At 37.2% G+C, this 23,227-nt stretch overlaps 1 protein-coding gene across 5 annotated transcripts in view; it reads right to left on the reverse strand.

The window, feature by feature from the left end:
- Positions 1-1,144: 1,144 nt before the first annotated feature.
- The window catches only part of FRRS1 (ferric chelate reductase 1), a 45,642-nt gene continuing 23,559 nt past the window's right edge, over positions 1,145-23,227 (reverse strand). For all 5 annotated transcript variants that reach the window (XM_072834669.1, XM_072834671.1, XM_072834667.1 and 2 more), the window contains 10 exons: positions 19,259-19,357; positions 17,775-17,922; positions 11,269-11,382; positions 9,174-9,286; positions 6,958-7,044; positions 4,462-4,559; positions 4,155-4,213; positions 3,317-3,460; positions 2,083-2,144; positions 1,145-2,001 (listed from right to left, as the gene is read on the reverse strand). In XM_072834669.1, coding sequence (XP_072690770.1) covers positions 1,909-2,001; positions 2,083-2,144; positions 3,317-3,460; positions 4,155-4,213; positions 4,462-4,559; positions 6,958-7,044; positions 9,174-9,286; positions 11,269-11,382; positions 17,775-17,922; positions 19,259-19,357 — 1,017 coding nt within the window. In that variant the 3' untranslated portion in view covers positions 1,145-1,908. The remainder of the gene's footprint in view (positions 2,002-2,082; positions 2,145-3,316; positions 3,461-4,154; positions 4,214-4,461; positions 4,560-6,957; positions 7,045-9,173; positions 9,287-11,268; positions 11,383-17,774; positions 17,923-19,258; positions 19,358-23,227) is intronic.

The raw sequence follows: 23,227 nt of genomic DNA on the forward strand, positions 1-23,227 counted from the left end.
ATAAGCGGAAAAATCATAATTTGGTATTAGTAAAACAGTGTCTCTATCAGGATTAAATAAGAAAGACTTTTGGACACCTCTTTATATCAACTGATGATACAGCAAAATAGTGCCAACAGATGAATCAGTGAAAAAGAAAAAGTTAAACTATCTTAGCCTCAGTGCTGGAAATCCAGTAACTTCTCATATCTGAACACCAAACACACCAAGGTTCATTTTCCCCCTAAAAGAAGTTCTCTTTGTCATAAACAGAATATAATTCATTAAAAAGAAATTTCTTAACCTTTAAGCCCTTTGTATTTGAAAACTGGAGGAAAGCATTTTAGTACACACTTAATTTTCTACACCAAAAAAAAGTCTTTTTAATAAAACTATTTTAAAAGGAAAGTTTAGACTGACACTCAGAATCTAAACACGAAGATTCACATTTCAACCCTAAGCTATTTATGATAAACACCTATTTAAGGAACAAAAATAAAACTTCCATGTCATTTTATGAAAGATGTAGGATACACAGCTAAGGCTATTATTTATGCCAAATACAAATCAGGTCCTTGGACCAAGCAGGAATTATAACATATTCAGACAGAACCACCCAAAAATAAAATATGCCTTCCTAAATATTTTTCTTTTTAGGAATGTCCAGTTTTGCTTGCTTCCTCTACTTAAGATGGTCCTACTCATTTGTTCCCAGGTAAGCTGACTATAAAGGGAGCCATCAAGCAATTGTTAAGGAACAATCATGGTCAGAAAACAAACGGAAATATAACCTGAAAAATAATAATAGTCCCTAATTTCAATTTGTAACTCACAACCCCAAGCCCTTCCCCCTCCTAAAAAATGCAGAAATTTTTCAAATCAAGATTAAGAGTTGGTGAAATTAAGGGAAAGGCCCCTCCATGGTATTATCTAAGCGCTAAAGATGAGGGACAGGAACAAATCTGTACTTGGTATTATGGCGCCACCCACTGGCTAGAAGGCCTCACCGCAGATATGAAACCCAGACATTACAAAAAAAGAGATTCTTGGAGGAGGAAGTTGAAAACAGTACTAATATTCTAATTCATTACAGCATCAGGAACTTCTACCAAAAAAGAACCATCCATATTACTTATTACCACAAAGAAATAAAGTAACTGTCAAATATATTCACAAGAGTAAATTTTATTACTTTCGAAATGCAAGGCTACAATCTCCAAAAGCAAGGACTTAAATGTTAGAGTCAAAACAATTAACATATAAAATGTCATTTCAGCCCTGTCACTGGACATATAAACACAGTGTTAAGTAGAAGATGCACACTTGCATTTCATGAGTAAGAAAGAAATTGTAATATTCATAATACATTTCAATGTTAATACAATGGAGTAAGTCCCACTTCCACCTTTACCAGAGAAGTAACAAGACATTAAAAAAAAAAAAAAAAAAAAGTCCCAAAAACTGAACTGAAAAACATAGTTTCTCAAGTCCTAAAAGAGACCATTCAGGTAAACCAGTATAAATGCTTTCTTTAAAACAGCACCTTTATAGTCTAAAATATATTTGATACATTAATACAATCTCCATTTCATCCAAATGACATCATTTCTGTCTTTCCAAATCATTCTCTTCTCAAATGCTAGCATTCTATATATCTCATCATAGAAAATATTTGAGAGTCATTTCTCTTGTACAGCCTTTCCTGGTAACACTCAGAATCACACATGAAGTCTTGACATCCTTTCTATAGTCCATAGGACCCTCTGAACGTTGATCTCTAAGACCACACCTCAGAATTCCTCTACAGATAAGACCTGGTCTTCCAATTCAGAATTCATGAATATGCTTCAGGCAGTCAGTATAGGCTTCAAGTATCTTTGGCTTAATGATAATTATCATGTGGTCTGCATAGCCAAGGTCTTTGCTTGCTCAGAGCCGGTTGATTGCAGATAAGAATATGATGAGAAAAGTCACATTCCCGCAGATATAAACTGCAAACACCACCTTTTTAAAAGCATGACCCTGGAAGGAAAATTGAGATGTGAAAGAAAGAAACTACTATCATTGAAGTTTATGTCACTAAATAAGAAAAGGAGGACTTACTTCTGCTTCAGCTACAGTGCATGACTGAAGGATCTGAATTCTAGCATCATCCAATATTTCAACTGTCAAGAACAACAACATAAGTTTATAAGGCCCACGAATATGCCAGTAAACTAACTCTAAAAAAAAAAAAAAAAAAAAAAAAAAAGCCCTGATGTGTAGCCTTTGTTCATCTCCAGCTGTATATTCTTTTTCAAGCTACCAAATGTTGCAAACTTCCTAAACACGTAAGGCTCTCACAAACTGGGACAAGTTGGCTATAGATTTAAAATTTGTCAAGTGACTGAAAATATGCCTCTTCTCCTGGTCAATAAACACCACTAGAAAGTTTGGGTAAAATAAGTTCTTCCTATCTAGCTTGCCTGGTTAGCTAACTATGTATTATGTAGATAGCAACCTAAGTGCTAGTACACGGTAAGAAGTTCATCAAATAGGCAAAATCTGTCTGCAGTTTTGCCCTGTGTTGACTTTGGGCATCTCTTCTTCCTCCACTTCTGGGTTCTCTCGGCTCCGTGCATTCAGGTTTCTCAGTGTGTACTGGCTCGAAGTCAGACCAGCATGCAAAATATAAAGTATTTATTAAAAAAAGACTTCTTGGACACCTGGGTGGCTCAGCGGTTGGGTGCCTGCCTTCGGCTCAAGTCATGATCCCGGGATCCGGGATCGAGTCCCACATCAGACTCCCTGCGAGAAGCCTACTTCTCCCTCTGCCTAGGTCTCTGCCTCTCTCTCTCAGTCTGCGTCTCTCATGAATAAATAAATAAATCTTAAAAAAAATGACTTCTTCCCTAAAACCTAAAATAGTCCCTTTTTTTAATTCACAAATTCTAATACTAATGAGTATAAAAAACAAGGGGCAAAATATTTCCATTAATGCTAACACTAACCAATCATCACAGACATTGATACTGAGCTACCAGGTAAGAGTCAACCACCAGGGGCAGCCCGGGTGGCTCAGCAGTTTAGCGCCGCCTTCAGCCCAAGGTGTGACCCTGGGGAACTGGGATGGAGTCCCATATTGGGCTCCCTGCATGGAGCCTGCTTCTCCCTCTGCCTGTGTCTTTGCCTCTGTGTGAGTGTGTGTTTCTCATGAATAAATAAATAAAATCTTAAAAAAAAAAAAAAAAAGAGTCAACCATCAGTTTGTAGAAACTAATTACATTCCTGGGGTTTGTATATCTGTGCCCATACTCCAAAAGTGATTCTACGTAACATGGCTTTTTGAGTAGGTTACCTTTTCGAGAAAGTCGGTAAGCATGTATCTCCAAAAGAATCTCCGTCCCAACATGCCAGGCTACAAATCCAATCATTACATAGGTTTTCCATGGGCCAGGAAGATCCAGTCCTGGTAAATCCATTCCCAGGAACATTGCTGCCACTACATTTATAAGAAAAATATATATTTAAATGTAGTCACCCCCAAGGGAGGTAATTATGTATGTACATGTGTGTGTATTATATCAAATAAAACATAGTAAAAGAGTTTATGAAAAAAAAAAAAAAAAAGAGTTTATGAGATGAATTAGATTAATATTTAAGACTAAATAGTTAACTTAGTCTTTTTTTAATTATAAGACTAGAAACAGTAAATGGAAATTATAATTATGATCTACTAATTGTTTAATAAGAGACATTTAAAATATATTGATAACCATACTTGACTTTTGAAAATCACTTTCCCTTGAGGATACCATCCCCATGGAAATGACTTGCAGACACTGGGCTGGGATGCTCCCAGCCCATCTCACCCCAACTCACAAATGACCCTCAACTTGAGCATTTGGCCATTAGCACATCTTATTCAGTTGGCAAAGGCAAATGCTAAAAAAAAAGGAGTCTTAGAAGGAAAGTTTTAAAGCCATTTCAAAAACCTTAAACTTCAAACTGAAATAATGACTTAAATAATCACCTCTAGAAATTACTTTCTGGATCTCAATGTTTAAGGCTGATCTCTCCTCAACAACCAATTACTCCGATTACTAATACATCTAAAAATCATTTAAGCCAAATTACCACCTGCAATATAAACAACCAGCAATTATATATGAATAAGTGGCATCACAATTACTTACCTGCTATTATTCTAGCAGCTGTGCCCATACTCCAATGAGTCCAGTTAAAAATGTGCCTCCTACCAAATAAAGAACCAGTCAAAAGTGATAGAACTACAATTAATTCCCAAGAGGATAAAAAGCGTGCAATTTCCCTTATTGCCTAGGAATTAGATATCTGAAATACATTTTAAAACCCTTTAAAGTAAATATAATTTACCATTGAATTTTATAAGATACAAAGTGTTTTCACTTAGAAAGGAATTAGTTTGCCAAATAATGATATCCACATTAAGACCACTTATATATATATAAAAGCTGTAAGTACCTTGGGTCATGTAAAGGTGGCCTGAAGGCTGCCAAAAGAGGCTGAAGAACTGCTAAAATCATCACTATACAACCAAGGTATGGGTGATAACCTGCATACTGAACAAAGATACATCATTTTAATGGCCTCAATCTCACCCACCAATTTAAATCCTCAAATTAAAAATAATACACACAGATGATGTATTCTTTGTGTTTTTCTGTGGCTTTAAACATTTACTAATAACAATAGGCACCATTCACTGATCACCCTCTGTATACCAGATACATACTCTATATACAGTATTACTAATGCTGCCTATAATGCTTGACAGTTAACAATATCCCACTTTTAAAACAGAGAACTGAGGCTTAGAGATATCAAGTAGTGTATCCAGTGCCACACACAGTGTGTAAATGATTGTGGTGAAATTCATAGAGAGTGCTGCCTCTCCCCCATCAGGATGTTAGATGATCACCAACACCAGTACAGCCCACCTAGGGCCCGTTAGTATCCTCATGTCAAGAGCAATCACCCCAATGTACAGTAATTTTGTTTAGACCTCTGTGTTTCCTTGAGTTGAAGGTTCTATATGATTCCTTGTAACTCAAATGCTTAACAGAGCCTTAGTCACTCACTAAATGTTGATTAAATGAATAACCCATACAGCCATTCATTAAAATCTTATCTCCTCTGTTCAGAATGGAGGTCGAACCTGAGAAAAAAACATCAACAAGGTATCTCAACACTTTTAGCTCCACTCCTCTCTTAGAGACGCTGCATGACTACTCAAAACAGCAGATAGTTGGGTTAGGCCACTTAGCACAATTATTCCACTTAAAAACTTAAGAAAGGGACTAAGGAGATGTTCTAACCCTTGACATGCTTAGATGGAGGACTATTTCAGTCTGTTGTCACTGACTGTCATGCTTCGTTAGGCTCTAAAATCTGTGATCTAGAACAAGGGTATAGTGGTTTCTAAGCCATGATAGGAAGCTTTGGTAAAGAGGAACAATAATCTGACAAAAGAATATTACAAAAACACTTTCAAGCCATGGACTCAGTTATACACAGATAAATTATAACCAGGACCATGGAGAGGGAAAGTGCTTCTATCTCATAAAACCACAATAACAACAGCAATGAAATTCTTATATGTGCTTAGAATGCACAGGAAACTAGCCTAAGCGCTTTCAGCTAATTAACTCTCAACTCACAGAGAGCCTATGATGTAGCTACTATACTCTCCCCTTTATACAATCCTATTCATAAACTGCAAAGACTGCAAACTACAAAGCTTACAAAACAAGCATTACCCTTAGGGCACCTGGGTGGCTCAGTAGGTTGACCATCTGCCATTGGCTCAGGTCACGATCCTGGGGTCCCTGGATTGAGCCCTGAGTCCTACACTGGGCTCCCCATTCAATGAGTGGGGAGTCTGCTTCTGCCCCTGCCCCTGTTCACATTGTCTCTATCTCTCTCTCTCAAATAAATATATAAAATCTTTATTTTTTTTAAGATTTTATTTATTTATTCATGAGAAACACACACACACAGAGAGAGAGAGAGAGAGGCAAAGACACAGGCAGAGGGAGAAGCAGGCTCCATGCAGGGAGCCTTATGCAGGACTCGATCCTAAGACTCCAGGATCACGCCCTGGACCAAAGGTAGGTGCTAAACCACTGAGCCACCCAGAGATCCCCTAAATAAAAGCTTTAAAAAAAGAAATTACCCTTGTCCCAAATATCTGCATAAAATATAGTTCTGATGGATAGTTCCTATCAGAAAATCTTCATCAAAAAAAAAAAAAAAAAGAAAGAAAACCATCATTTCCTTTATTAAAAAAAAAAAGGTTAACCAATCTAGAAACTACCTAAAAAGAGGCAAGAGGTTTCCTGGTGACTCAAGATTCATCAATCTTGCCTTTATATCAACAGCCTGAACTGAAATAATAAATTTTGATATCAAATTCTGACTGGCTATAAAACTGGAAAAATGCCATGGAAGCACAGGCTCTGACCCTAGGTACATTATTCTCAGTAAGTCTTATTCATTCATTCAATATTTACTGAGGACCTACTATGTACCAGAATCTGCTCTGGGTGCTTAAGATACACCAGTAAACATACCAGCAAGTATCTTCACTCTGATGTTAGCTTAGAGGCAATTGTAATATTAGTCAGAGAAAACCACTTACAGTGTTCATGTTCCTTAGACATCACACTTTGAATTTTCACCACCCCATAGTGAGAAAACTCACCCAAGCTATGTGGAGTATCCATAACATTTAATGCAGCCTAAAAATATATTTCATTACCAAGTAATCTGCAATCACATCCTCGCTCTACCTCTGGCCCCCCAGCCATATGGAATAGTTGCCAGATGATTAAAAAAAGGAAGAAAGAGAGACACATGCAGAAATATCTTTTAACCTCTTCTCATTTGAGAAGGAAACAGCAATTTCCTCTGACATCAAAATCAATTTATATAAAAACATTCTGTTTAAGAGATACTTACCGAACTCCAGCCTCCTCTGTAAATAAAAGGCAGAACAAAAGCAATGCAGGTGAGGGCAGTCGTAGTGAGCATAAGCATCCGATGCACCTGTGAGGGTGAAATGACATGGTGAAAAGACAGTTAACAAGGTAAGAGAAAAAAAAAAAAAAAACAGGTAAGAGAAAGGAGTTGGTGAGACTGTGGCGAGAAGATCCTGGGGTGGGATTCACTGGAGGCACACATTTGATGGGCATCTAATCACTATTTGCAGTAAGTTAAAAAAAAAAAAGAAAAAAAAAACAACTTAATAAATGATTGAACTTTAATTATCTTTTTAAAGATTTTATTTACTTATTCATGAGAGATACAGAGAAAGACAAAGGCAGAGACACAGGCAGAGGGAGAAGCAGGCTCCTTGCAGGGAGCCTGATGTGGGACTCGATGTGAGACTCCATCCCAGGACTCCAGGATCACGCCCTGGGCCCAAGGCAGATGCTAAACCACTGAGCCACCCAGAAATCCCAATGATTGAACTTTAAAGAAAACTCTAAGCTGCCATCCCCATCATTCAAAAGCATTTGCCAAGACTTCACCTGCACAGAGCAGCAGGTATGGCTATTTCACACACAGAGCACACCTACCTGCCAAAAGTCTTTCATTTCCTTCCTTTATGATGTTCCACGACCAAGCACAGTGCTGTACCAGATACAATGAGACAGCAAGGAAACAGAAAATACTGTTTCCTGAGGAGCTTAGGATACAAGTGAGTAGATGAGAGAAACATATGAAATGTCAACTCATTGTCTAAATCATGAGAGTGGAATGGCACTGTGATTTGGCTATGCCAGGATAAACAGTACAAAGAAAAACTATCTCAGGGAAGGAGGACATATAATCATTCTATATATTACACTACATATAGCAACATCAGAGTTTTAAAGGCAGTAGAGAATTTGGGGCGCCTCGGTGGTGCAGTCGGTTAAGCATCTGCCTTCAGCTCATGGTCCTGGAATCCAGCCCTGCATCAGGCTGGGCTCCCTGCTCAGCAAGGAGCCTGCTTCTCCCTCTCCTTCTCCCTCTCCCTCTGCCAGCTGCTCTGCCTGCTTGGACTCTCTCTCTCCCTCTCTCTCTCTGTCGAATAATTAATAAATAAATAAAATCTTTAATAAAGAAAGAAATGCAATAGAGAATTTGAATTGGTAAAATGTAGATGCAAAGAATTTTCCAATTGGGAATATCCACACAAGCAGATGAGAGAGAGATAGAGACAGAGAACAAGAGAAAGAAAAAGTGAGAGAAGAGAAAAAGAGAGAAACCAAAGGCAAAGACAGAGATGAGCAAGGCACATAGCAGTAGTGAGAACAAATAAAATACATTGACCCTGCGAGAACCAATATTGAAAACCAGGTCAGATGAAGTAAGTCTTAAAGGCTACAAACTTATATAAAGTCTCAAGAATACCCTTATAAAGTTAAAAGTGTTTCAGTAAATGGTATTTTTTCAAAAGCAGACATGTACATTCTATTTCAACACATACTCATTGATCTTCCACTATATGTGCAACTGTCTACACCCCATGACATGTAAAAGACAAGGTTTGTTTTGCTTTGTTTTGAGGGGTGCTGATTGACTCTTGTCTTCCTATCAAGAGACTGTCTCCTCATCCCATGCAAAGGGACAGCATGAAAAGAAACACTTCTAGCTCCTCTTCCCACCCACAGAGGAGATAGATGATCTTGATCATCTACCCAGAGATAGTCCAACATTCATTGGCATCAACCAGAGGACAGACCCTTGTTTGGAAATGCATGCATTAACCCTCATTATTTCTTTCTTCTGCTCTCCATCCTCCTTGACCTATCTGCACTCAGTGAGTGCAGTGAATGAATCCTCTTCCAGGCTCTACCCTTAGCCTGTGGACATGTAAGTCAGGATATTTTGGGTCCCAAAATCTATGTTACAAAGGGGTGCACATGGCTCTGAGACATTCTCCAATCCAGCCTGAGCCTCATAAAGCTGTCTCTATTTTGACCACCATCAAGTATCCTATGTCTCTTCTCAAACAGTTAGGAAACCAAAGGGTAAAATGAAGAAATTATAAGGATTCCACAACTACAACTATAACCACCAAAAAAAAAAAAAGGAAGGAAGGAAAAGAAAGCCACATATTACCTATGTTTTCATCTTGCAGCATTCAAATAATATGGAAGTTGTATTAAACTTTTTCTACCACCTACCTGAAACCAAGCTGCTTGACCAAGGAAGGCCTTTGACCAAACAGATTTGAAGAACCGAGCAATGAGCACACCTATGCTCACGGTAGTCATCCAGGCCACAAACATTAAGGCACCTGCAGGTGAGAAAATAGAATGACTGACATCACAAACCAAGCTGTTTCATATATGGCCAAGCCAAATACTCAGAACATAGAAAACAAATAATGAAATACACTGAATGAATGTAAGCATAACCTAAAAGCACCCCATATATCATAGCTTATACCCACCACCAGTACTACTTCTAAAAGTTAACACTTCTGTCCCTCCTATCATGTGCCAGGAGCTGTCTCTAAGTGCTTGACATGTATTACTCTAATTGGTCTTTATAACAATCCCATTCAGGGGATCCCTGGGTGGCGCAGCGGTTTAGCGCCTGCCTTTGGCCCAGGGCGCGATCCTGGAGAGCTGGGATCGAATCCCACGTCGGGCTCCCGGTGCATGGAGCCTGCTTCTCCCTCTGCCTGTGTCTCTGCCTCTCTCTCTTTCTCTCTCTGTGACTATCATAAATAAATTTAAAAAAAAAAATCCCATTCAGTAGTTACAATTATTATTCTAGTTTTGCCTGATGGAGAAACTAAGGAAGAGAGAAGTTAAATAACTTGCCTATATCTACAAAGTTGGGTTTCAAACCCAGTCTGGCTTCAGCAATGGTGCTCTTAACCATGACACTAATACATCCCTTCTGCAGTTATGTGAGCATCTTTTCTCTTCCCATTCCAAAAACAATAAAAACAAATAGGCACATTTACATGCGAAATCCAATTACTGTCATGCTGGAGCTACTAGTAGAAGCAAATTACCAATAATAAAGTTATTTTCAAGCTTAACTATGATGACATTTATTGAAACACTACTGGAAGGAATAACTCTAGAGAATATAAAGGAAATATACCAAGTAAGGAAAGATCTCCCCCATACTAGTATACACTGAGCTATTCCCCTACTTTTATTTTTTTTTTAAGATTTTATTTATTTATTCACGAGAGACACACAGAGAGAGAAAGACAGAGACACAGGCAGAGGGAGAAGCAGGCTCCATGCAGGGAGCCCGATGCAGGACTCAACCCCCGGGACTCCAGGACATGGCCTGGGCCAAAGGCAGGTGCTAAACCGCTGAGCCACCCAGGGATCCATATTCTCCTACTGTTAAATCCCATCTTTTCAACAATAAACTGGGGTACTTTTCAAATGGAATCAACTTTCATCTGTAGAACCAGAGCATGTTAGAGCCTTGTTTTTAGGCTATGGCTCAATATGGTTAATTTCATCACTTTAATCATTTAATCATTTCATGATTTAACGTCATCATATATTTAGCACTGAGTAATTTGTATACCCTCAAATACTTATATCCATTCTTCAACGAAACTCTATCTTTGAAACCAAACTACCGTTAAACAATCAAAATCACAAAGCACTCTTCTATTACAAGCTTTTATTTTAATAAATGTCCTAATTAAGATCTCACAAAAATTAAATTGATTAACTCTGGGTTAATCACCTCTGGCTATAGTTAGAAATAACTGGGGCACTCTTTAAAAAAATAATTTTAAAAAATTTTTTAAAAAAATAGGGCAGCCCCAGTGGCGCAGTGGTTTAGTGCCGCCTGCAGCCCGGGGTATGATCCTGGAGACCCGGGATCGAGTCCCACATTGGGCTCCCGGTGCATGGAGTCTGCTTCTCCCTCTGCCTGTGTCTCTGTCTCTCTCTCTCCCTCTCTCTCTCCCTCGCTCTGTGTCTCTCATGAATAAATAAAAAATAAAATCTTAAAAAAAATAAAATAAATAAAAACTACAGATGTCTTAAAAACTCCATTAGTGATTTTAATGTATAGCCAGGGTTAAAACCACTGAATTATCCCTACTTTCCATCTTTAACACAAACTAGCAAACATTAAGATAGATACTGCTACCTGCAAATGTTAATATTTAAACATAGAAGATTTATGAACATTTGCTAAATTATGCCCACCACCATTCCTAATCCAACCAGCATTGAGTCATCAGGTAAATTTATTCCACTAAGTAATAATGAGATTACACATGTAACTTACCATGTGTCTTCAGAAGGAATAAAGAACGGGATCCTCCCACGTTCTTTGGATAGCCTGTCACATTATGTTTTTCATATGTAATCAAAGGTTGCCGCGAATGCTTATAAATTCGACCTGAAATTTTAAAAAATGAAAATGAAGAATTACTTCCTCAATAATTTTTAAGGTAATAAAAAATAAATATCATCAGAGATATCATTCATATGCAAAAGCCACATAAATGTATATTCAAGTATAAACAGTCTTCTTGAAAAAAGTTAAAGAAATAATTTAGCCAATCAAGAGATGAATCAAAATGAGGACAAAGAATGGACAAGTTACAGTGAAAGAGCTGAAGTATGCAAGAGACCAAACACTGAAGTCAAACTGATCACTGATAATATCAAAAATCACTGAAAATGTCAAATATAATTCTTCAAAGATACTACATACTTTTAAAAATCTGGAATCCTATTGTACCTGGACAAAATGGGTGGGTAGAAAACAACAAAAACATTTTGATGCTACATTATTTGGCATATGGTCAATTTGGACTGGCTTTGACTAACAAATCAAAATCCCAAGTAACAGTGACATAAACAAATTGAGGATGTGTTATTATTTATTATGTATAGATTAAGTCTGTGAATGTGTAGAATTATTTTAGTATGTGAGTATGTATGCGTGGTTGTACACTCTGGGAATCTATCCTACAGAAACACTCCCCTTTTAACCAAAGATAAATGCACAAAAATATCTACAAAAAGTTGTGGACTTTTTATGCTGGACGAAAAAAAAATATGTATATATATAGTAAGCAAGCTAAATGTCCATCATTAGGAGAAAAAATCATGGAACACACATTATTTTTAGAATACAACACAAGGGTCAAGAAGAATAAAAAGAATTAAGAAATTTGACATAACAGATATAAAGGAATCTTTACTCCAATGAAATAAGTACTACACCACAGACTACATCTCAATAATTTCCAAAAAAGAAATACATACAGGATACAGGTTACATTATCTATCCAAAATGCAACAAAACTAAAAATTAACAATAAAAAAACTAGGAAAAAATGATCCACCTAGATATTTATAAAACTACTCTTCTGGGATCCCTGGGTGGCGCAGTGGTTTAGCGCCTGCTTTTGGCCCAGGGCGCGATCCTGGAGACCCGGGATCGAATCCCACATCGGGCTCCCGGTGCATGAGCCTGCTTCTCCCTCTGCCTGTGTCTCTGCCTCTCTCTCTCTCTCTCTCTGTGTGACTATCATAAATAAATAAAAAAAAAAAAAAACTACTCTTCTAAACATTCCTGATGTTAAATACGGAATCAAAATTTAAATTGCAAGTCTCAGGGATCCCTGGGTGGCTCAGTGGGTTGGTGCCTGCCTTCGGCCCAGGGTGTAATCCTGGAGTCCCAGGATCGAGTCCCACATCAGGCTTCCTGCATGGAGCCTGCTTCTCCCTCTGCCTGTGTCTCTGTCTCTCTGTGTCTGTCATGAATAAATAAAATCTTTAAAAAAAAATTAAAAAATAAAGGTGGATTTTAACAAACTAGTAAGTCAAAAAATCAAGGCTATTATATAAAAGCCCAATGAAATCAACTAAGATTTGGCAAGTCAGACCACAAGATAAAAAGAAAGAACACAAAGAATATTAGAAACAAAAAAGGGTGACACAGTTGCTGATATAGAAGATACTGTTTAAAATTTTATGAAAATGCTACATACAATTTTAAGGAAGCCAATAACTTTCCTGATGGATGAACAGAAAACTAGCTGATGGCAAAGCACGAGCCTGGGGTAGCACACGGACAAGTCCTTGAAAAAGGCAAAGGGACCTTCCTCTACAGACTCAACTGCCTCAATGTTAATACTTTGCTAAAAGCAAAAGGCAATCTTAGCCTGACGCCCAGGATCCTGTAAGTCTACCTAAACATGTAAAGATTCCTTTAGAAATGTCCTCTAACTCTAAACCCCCAAGATACATGTTGGCAATCATCCCCCAAGAACATGGCCCACCAATATACATCTGAAGGGTCTCATGACTCAGGTTTTATTAGACAGTAATAAGTGACCTTTTCCTAACAATAGCTAGCCCCCTCAAGATCCTGGATACCTTGCTTCCAAAATTCCTTAGAGTACACTATCCTCAAACCCGCCCCCTCAACTCCCAGATATAATCAACCACCCCTCACAGGCCTGGGGCAGCAGCTCTTTCTGCCCACCAGTCGTGTCCCCATGTTTTAATTAAAACCATCATTTTACACCATATTAAAGATGTTTCAAGAATTCTTTCTTGCTCGTGGACTCCTGACCTCACCCCACCAAACCTCACCTATATCCCAAAACTTCATCATTTCCTATACACCAACAAACTTAGAAAATGTAAGAAAAATAATCCCATTCACAAGAGTTTGTGTTAGAAATCTACAAAATATATAGAAACAAAGTAACAAAAAATATATGAGCCTATATGAAGACATGAAGAAAACCACCAGATTTTAACCAGCGGAATATCCAACATATTCCTGGATAAAAAGACTCACTATTGCAAAGATGTCAATTATTCCCCAAATTAATCTAACATTTAATTACAATTCCAATCACAGCTCCAGTAGGATTTTTAATGGAATCTGACAGTCATTTCTAAAGTTTATCTGGAAGAACAGATACACAACTAAGAGGCAAGAATTTCTAAAAAAGGAAACCAAGAGGGGAATCATGCTCTATCAAAATTCATAATTTATTATAAAGCTACAGTAATTCAACTGGTACAGTAGTAGATTAATGAAAGAATAAACTAGAAATAGTTTGATTTACTGATAGAGGTTTGGTATACAATAATGAGGCTTTTAAAGCAGCAGAGATAAAATGAACTATTCAAAAAATGGTGTTAGAACAACTGTTAGTCATTTCAGAAATACTATTATATCATGACTTGTTTATAACAGAGAAGATCAGAGCGAAAGCAGCAAACAAGAAAAGTTTTATGTAATAGATACCTAGAGAAGAGAGTCGAGAAGAAAGAGACAGTAAGATCAGAAATTATACTGAATTAGCAGAGTGGTGGTGACAAAAACCAGACCACATTCCCAATGCCTGAGAGGTAAATTGGAAGAAAGTGTTTTTAAATTCTGATTCACTGCAGACCCATGAGCTAAGCAAGAACTTAACCTTCATTAAAGCAGAAGTCCATTATAATTTTGGAATTTCTTTGTATGGCTCCATTATAATCCTGGATTTCTGCTCCAAGGCAGGTTGAGTTCATGTTTGGTACAAGGCTCTACAGTATTACATGACGTGTATTATGCCTAAATTGTTAAAATATCCAGTCGTGATAAACAGGGTTTCCAATTCGTTAATCATTTAAATTGGTAGATTTCCTAATTGTGAATTACTTATTCACTCAAGTGAGTTCTATCATTTCACATGACTGCTTATCTCATGATAGGACAATGCCAGCATTCTGGGGGAAAAACAGCATTAGAAAAAGGTTTTAAATGGATTTTACTGAAATTGGGTACATTTTACATTTTTTATATAGGTTATAGAGATTTTATGATTGCTTTGAAAAATAGTTTCAACCTCACAAAGTTTCACTGCTTTTAAGCGGAGTGCAATTTATAAATGGTCCACATACATATAACTAGATAACAGAAGATACAATGATTTATGTGGCAATTGTACTTTGTTCCCCAATACAAGGGTACTGGAAAGTTTATTCCCTGAAGCAGTAATGTCTAGGTTTGGGTGGTTTCTTTTTTTTTTTTTTTTTTTTTTTTTTTAGGTTTTGTTTTGCTTTTCTGCTTCACACTCCATCAGTTAAAAAAAAAAAAAAAAGAGTCTGTGCTCCAGATATATGTATAATTTAGTTAACGAACATATTAATATACTATTGTTTTAATGCATTATGACCACTGTAAAATATATTAAAGTAGAAAAATTTTGAGATGAGATCAAATAAATCTAAATAGAAGGTTCTAGTGTTATTAGACTCTTATAATGTATACACCTTATTTGGGAGAACCTTGTCCAAGAGTAGCAAGTTATTAAACCACAGTATACAAAACAATCACCTGGATGCTTGTTAAAAATGCAGATTCCAAGCATCAATGAGAGATTCAGTGGGTCTAAGATGGAGTTCAGGAATCTACATTTTTAGTAGTCACTCCAAGTGGATCTGAAGTAGGTTGTTTGAGGCCACACCTTGAGAAGCACCACAAAACACAAGATGGAGATTCTTTCCACCATACCATCAGCATGGCAACACCAGCAGAAGGAGATACAGCAATGCTCTACTCTGCACCTACATTATCCATGAACTAGATTTTTCTGGGGGAATACCGGAACTATCACTTAAAATATTGTTTCTATCAGAAAATACATTCCAATTTCTACAGTGCTGACCCAAGAAGAAATATTGGCATTGTCATACACCCGCCACACAGACACACAACTTATTATATAATAGAATTTATCCACTTAAATGAAATTGCTTTTCTTTTAAAGTATAATTTTAAGTATCAAGTTTTTTTAAGATTTTATTCACTTATACAAGAGAGAGAAAGAGCATGAGCAGGGAGGAGGGGCAGAAGGAGAGGGAGAAACAGACAGCCACTGAGCAGGGAGCCCAACGTAGGGCTCGATCTCAAGGCCCTGAGATCATGAACTGAGCTGAAGGCAGATGCTTAACCAACTGAGCCACCCAGGCGCCCCTAAATATCAAGTTTTTTAAAGTATAAATGCAGACTGTTAAATCCCCTAGCAATTTAAGACGTCCATTTGCATCAATAATCATGTATGGAGCACCTGTACCGGCACCAAAGGAAAGTTTGGTATGATGGAAAGGGCACGGCTTCTGTAAGTGGAACAGCCTGGGGTTTAATTTCTGACTCTGCTACTAGTTTGATTTGGAACAAGTTATTTAGCCTTTCTAAGTTCCAGTTTCCTTCTCTTAAATAGGCAATATAATGTTTATTTAAAAAGCCTCTGTGAGAAATGAGATATATGTAATGCACAATAAGAGAGAGCTACAATAACAACAAACACAATGACCTATACTTGAGTGGCATCCATTTAAAAACACAAATATTTGACCCTTTTTCTCATTAAAAATTCAGTTCCTACATTTTCCATATTAACTACTTCGGTTCTGAAGTCAAAGAGTTTGGGCTCAAATTCCAGCTCTACCACTGACTTATCTGGGCAAATTACTTAACGTAAACCTCAGTTTCCTCTCAGATGAAACAGGGATAGTAAGAGTATATATCTAAAATAATTTTTATGAAGATAAAAATGAATGATATAACTATAGTGCTTAGCCAGTGACTGGCACTCATTAAGCCCAGAGTAGTTTTTCTTCATTATTATCATATAACCAAGAAATGATTTTTAGGCTATATTTGCTATTGCTGGTGCAAACAAGAATGCATGCTTTGACTAAGATAGCTACACATATCATCTACAACTATATCTACAAATATTCCCAATTTTCTCATAACACTGAGTAGATACTTTATCCTGCTTCAAAACCATCGTCTTCCTTTTACCTATAATATAAAATCTAAATCACACACAGAATATGCAAAATCTTTTCACAATTTTACCTGCACATTTCTACTCTTCCTCTTCCTTCACCTCACCCCCTAACCTTCATTCCATATGCCCAGCTTCTCACCATTTTCAAAAGAAGCTATATTCTCAAAGTTTGGGGGTGGTATTATCTCCCAAGAGAAGAGTTACTAAATAATACCTTGGCATTTCCTGTAGTTCTTCAAAACATCATCAGCCAAGACCTTAAACAAAATCTTATAATCCTTATTAATATATGTGTTGCAGTTCCCACCAGGACAGCCTTCTTAATGATAAATTAAATATTCAATCTCAAAAAACTACTGTAGGCTGCACCTGGCATCAGATTCACTTAGAGAGATGTGGGACAGCAGACACAGCAAACCTGCAGAACATTTAGAGGCATTTTCCTTCAATGGGAGATCCTGTAGCTCCTTATTCAGCTGTCCAGGAGCTACTCTCTCTACACTTCCTCCACCTCCCTGGACAAAGCTCAAGCTCAAGGAGATGAGATTCACAGTGGACAGGTTATTCTGCAAAGGCCAATATCTCTTGCAACAGCCCTATAGTCACTGCTATAGGATCCCTGCCAGGGATCTGCCAATGTCACAACACTTAGAGAAGCCCAAAGATATGGCTCCTTACTTGGTATTTATAGTTCTTCCTGGTCCAAGTGCAGTTTGCCAGCCAGAAGGCATTTTTATCATAAGCATGTCACCTTATAACACAGTTGACACTACTTTTATCTGGTTCCCCGGGAAACAAAATGAGAAGGTCAACCAAAGTCAAATTGTCAGGCAAAAATGGAAAAAGGTTTTGATAACTCTTCATTCACAAGTGTGTGTCTTTAAAAATGAGCAATTATAGTAGTCTCTCCTGGAAAGGTGGAAAAGGGAAGAAGAGAGAAGAAAAACTTTGAAAAGATAGTTTTCATCAATATACGTACCATTGTCAGCTGCACCATCTGCTAGAAATATGTAGTAGCTTGTGTTTAGATCAAATCTATTTTTAACCCCAGGAAGGGTAATGTTTCTTCTGAAAGAACACTGTATAACACCATCCGCCAGCCTCCAAGCCATATCCTCAAGAGCACCCTACAAACATACACAATGGGTCTTCTTAGCACTTTCCACAGATTTGCTAAAAATAAAATATGACCAAAATCCTGACCTGCTCGATTTCCTTTCCCTAAGATCTTTTGTGCATGTTTTGTCTGCTATATCATTGTTTTTCCACTTCCTCTCTGAAGACTATAAGAAATATTTTCTCCTAGTTTATTTGTCTTTATCCCACTTGGCAAAAATACTATTTTTACTGTGAGTCAGAACCCCACAAATCCTCTACCCAAGTTAGAAACTTTGGCAAATGTACTAACCCCATCTGGCTACTAACACACAATCAAAAACACTGAAGAAACAATTAGGAAGTAATACCCTAGTGACCAAAAGGCAACATGCAACAAGGGAGAAGTTCCAAACCCATGGGAAAGCTCTGCAGAGGACATAAAGTCATTAGGCGATGGCTACTGCTCTGTCAGAGCTCACCTGCTTGTCAACTGCCATATGAAAAAAGATACTTCTCTACCAGAAATAGGCCATCTCTGGCACAGATGCCAAGAAGAGGCATTAAAGACACCTGTCCAAGGCACTGAACCATTCTCTATTATACATGCTCCTCTTTCTCACTAGGCGAGAAACTCTGTGTCATTTAACTAAGCCTCTTCTTAAAAAATCTGTCTGTACACTTTTGAAAAGGAGCTGATTGCTCTGGCCATCTTAACCATTTTTTTCTAAGATGCAAAAAAAAAAAAAAAAAAAGGATTTAGGTGACCCTGGCAAGAATTCATCTTTTCCTACAAGAGAAACTTGTCTTGTGCTTTCCAAAGTGTAGAAAAGGGGAGATGGTAGTCAAAGGGTACAAAGAGGCAGTTATATAGGATGAGTAAGTCTAGAGATCTAACGTACAGCATGATGACTGCATTTAATAATAGCGAATTGTATCCTGGAAATTTGCTAAGAGAGTAAATTTCAGGTGCTCTCACCGCAAAAGAAAGGTAAGTATGTGAGGATGCAACTGTAAGTAATCATTTCACTATGTATATGTATATCAAAACATCATGGTGTATACCTTAAATACACACAATTTTGTTATATGATAATAAAATATATTTAATATATAGTGTTAAATAGAATATATTAATATGTTAAACATATAAATATAATAATATAATTTATATTTTTATATATTATTTTTAAAATAAAATAGAGCACAGAAAAGTTTCTTCCAGATTATTGTAAGAAAGGAACCCTGCTGTGGCCCTGCTGCTAACTGAGGATGGGGAGCTACCTTGCAGCACGGTTATACCACTGTCGGCCACAGAGTCAAAAGGTAGACAAGCCAGGCAGAGCTTCCCAGAATTTTCACACCTACCCTAGAGTCCATCACAGGGTGACTTCGCCCCGTCAAGTGAGAAGGTTGTATGTGCACGGTCTGATCTTCACGAATACACAAATAAGCATCATCATCACCCTGAAAACATTTACAAATGAGAAAAATTCAAAGGAATTTCAACATTTTATTTTTAAACGCCTCCCTAAAGAAATCAAGTAGTATTTGATGCTTTTATTTATTTATTTTTTAAATTTATTTATGATAGTCACAGAGAGAGAGAGAGAGAGAGAGAGGCAGAGACACAGGCAGAGGGAGAAGCAGGCTCCATGCCGGGAGCCGATGCGGGACTCGATCCCGGGACTCCAGGATCGCGCCCTGGGCCAAAGGCAGGCACGGAACCGCTGAGCCACCCAGGGATCCCCTATTTGATGCTTTTAAAACATAATTTACTGATTCAGTCCTAAATGGTCCTATGTATTTCAGAGAATTGGCTGTCCAATTCACCAGTTTTAAATAATTCTGCTATAATGAAGAAACAAACAAAAAGCAGAAACAGACCCATAAGTACAGAGAACAAATTTGATGGCTGCCAGAGAAGAGGAGGTATGGGAATGGGCAAAATAGGCAAGAGGCAGTGGGAGATACAGGCTTCTAGCTATGGAATGAATAAGTAATGGGAACAAATGTTAGAACACAGGAAATATAGTCAATGGTATTATAACACTGTTGTAACAGTAGCTACACCTGTGAGGAGCACAGTATGGTGTTTAAAATGGTCTAATCACAATGTTGTACACCTGAAACTAATGTAACATTGTGTGTCAACTATACATTATTCAATATAAATATATACATACATACATAATTTTGTTATAATACAAAAGCAACACAATTTCAATGTAAAAATAGATTAAAATAACACGTTTATATGCCCATAACTCAAACACCACTGTTAATGCTTTCATGTATATTCATACAAATCTATTTGTATTTATACCTATTTTTTCATCCCAAATAGGAAAATACACAGTTCCATTACCTTTTTTCACCAAACTTATTGTGAACATTGTCTGTAAATAAATATCTGTGTCTTAAAATTTTTCATAACTATAAATGCACTGCACTATATTGGGTTGGGGGGGTAACTTTTAAGATAAGGACACCAATCAAATACTGCTAATATTGTACACACTCAATAGATTTACTATTACATATTAAGACCAACATGTCTAAACTTAAGGAGGTAGTTTTTTGTCAGTCTAATTTTTATCTACCTTTTAATCTCCAATATTCCTTAGCTCTGAAAGTTAGAGCTTACTTAAAATGACTATCAGAAGACAGACTCAAGAGCAGCCTGGGTGGCTCAGTGGTTTAGCGCCACCTTCAATCCAAGACGTGACCCTGGAGACCCGAGATCGAGTCCCACGTCAGGCTACCTGCATGAAGCCTGCTTCTCCCTCGGCCTGTGTCTATGTGTGTGTGTGTGTCTCATGAATAAATAAATAAAATCTTTTTAAAAAAAGAAGAAAAAGAAGATAGACTCAATCTTCAAACTACATTTAAATAATGGTACAAAGAAATAAATCTGCATTTTAAATTACTGTACATAGTTTTCGTTCTTTCACCTATTCTAAACCATTCTCTATAAACTATCTAATAAGGTCTTTCATATGTTGTAGTCACTCAACTCCTTAAACAAAGCCAAGACTGACAAGTTATAATAAATTTTGCCACTAATCCCAATGATATTCTAACATTTTAAATTTATTTTTAGAAGTTCCACTTTTGAGAACTCCCAAGTACATAACTCTAGCAAACCAATTATCCAGTTACTTCTATTCAAATCAGAATTAGCCCACCTCAAAAAATTTGAAGTCATCATGATTTAAACCAGGAATCAACAAACTATGACACACAGATCAAATTCAGTCTAATGCCTATTTTTGTACAGCCCACAGGCTAAGAAAGATGTTTACATATCTAAATCATTTTTTTTAATTTATGAAAGAGAAGAGCATGAGCAGAGGCAGAGGAAGAGGAAGAAGCAGACTCCCCACTGAGCAAGGAGCACAATTCGGGGCTCAATCCAGAACCCTGAGATCATGACCTGAGCTGAAGGCAGACACTTAACTGACTGAGCTACAAATTATCTTTTTAATTAAAAGAAGAATATGTCATCATGAGTAAAAATACGTGAAATCCAAATTTCAGTGTCCACAAATAAAGTTTTATTGCAACACAGCCATACCTATTAATTTATGGATTGTCTCCTGCTGTTTTAGTACTACCACAACAGAGATGAGTATTTAGAACAAAGACCATGTGCTCACAAATTCTAAAGTAGTTACTATCTGGATGTTTACAGAAAAAGTTCACTGATCTCTAATTTAAACAAACACCATGTGTTTTCTAGACTATCATCTATGAGGTATATACATTTTTTTAATTCAAAACAAATTTTAATATAACAAAACAGTTGATTCTGAGGCAAAATGATGACAAGTCAACTGCCATGCTAACTCATTGCAGACAGATGTCTCAAATATTGGAGAAAATGATGGGGGTGGAAAAGAAGTAACTCTCAGTTCTCACAACTCTATAGTGAAAAGTATGAGAAGGTGCTATTACAACCTTGGGTGCCAAGCAATTCTAGAAACCCCAAGTTTGGAGCATGGAAACACACATGTAAGAAGTTCCACCAAATTTCTGAATTGGACAGATCCTCTTTCTCCCATCTGTTCTTGAATCAAGCACTTAGAATGTACTCTGTATAGAAAATATTGTATGGATACTGTGGAAAAAATAAAGATGGCTAGATCGTTCTTAGAATCACAGACTAGGGACGCCTGGGTGGCTCAGCGATTGAGCGCCTGCCTTCAGCCCAGGGCATGGTCCTGGAGTCCCCGGATCAAGTCCCACAGAGGCCTCCAAAGCATGGAGTCTGCTTCTCTCTCTGCCTATGCCTCTGCCTTTCTCTGTGTCTCTCATGAATGAATAAATAAAATCTTAAAAAGAAAAAAAAAAAAGCAACAACCAAAGACTATGTTTTAAAGGAAGAGACAGTTATAATAGTACATGAATTATGATAAAATAGGTTTAGACAAAGCACCATGGAAGCACAACTTATGAAGAGCCAAAAGGTTGAAAAAACTTATAAGAAAAGATAGGGGTGCCTGAATGGCTCCGTTGGTTAAGCATCTGCCTTCAGCTCAGGTCATGATTCCAGGTTCTGGGATGGAGCCCCACATCAGGCTTCCTGCTCAGCAGGGAGTCTGGTTCTTCCTCTGTCTCACCCTGCTTGTGCTCACGCACTCTCTCTCAAATAAATAAATAAAATCTTAAAAAAAAAAAAGATAATAATTAACTAAGCCTTAGAAAATAAAAAATATTTATACATAGATAAGGTAGGGCTGAGAGTCAGGGAAAAATTTCCCAAAAGGAGAAAATTCCATGACCAAACACATAGAAATATTAAAAAAAAAAAAATGAAAATTTTAGGAAATAGGTCATTGTGTGAGCTATAACATATACAAAGTAAGGCTGAAATTACAACAAGGGCTTTGAAGAGTTTTGAAAGCCAGGCTAATGAAAAAACATTTTTTTCTGGAACTACTAAGTTTACCAAAGGTTTTGGGGATAAAACTGAGATGATCTCAGTGGTAGCTTGGGAAGAAAAAAAACAGTCAATGACTGTTGAAAGAAGAAATGAACAGGAGAAATCATGGGGCCAGGAGGACTAGTAAGGGGTCACTGTGGCAGTCTGGAAATGATAATAAAGGTGTAAGCCAAGCCAGAGATAGTGACAATGCAAATAAAGAGAATGTAGAAGTATGTCAAAGACAGAATCAAAAGTATCTGGAAGACTGGCAGCAGCAAACACATTAGCACTCAAATCTTGACTTCTAAACACTATTCCTATTAAAAGGAAACAGAATTCCTTTGAAAAGTGATGAAATGTAAATAGTGTAAAATGAGTGGGCATCTTGTTACACCAGAAAGCAAGGACAC

This window comes from Canis lupus, chromosome 8, assembly GCF_048164855.1.
Source record: "Canis lupus baileyi chromosome 8, mCanLup2.hap1, whole genome shotgun sequence".
Lineage (NCBI taxonomy): Eukaryota > Metazoa > Chordata > Mammalia > Carnivora > Canidae > Canis > Canis lupus.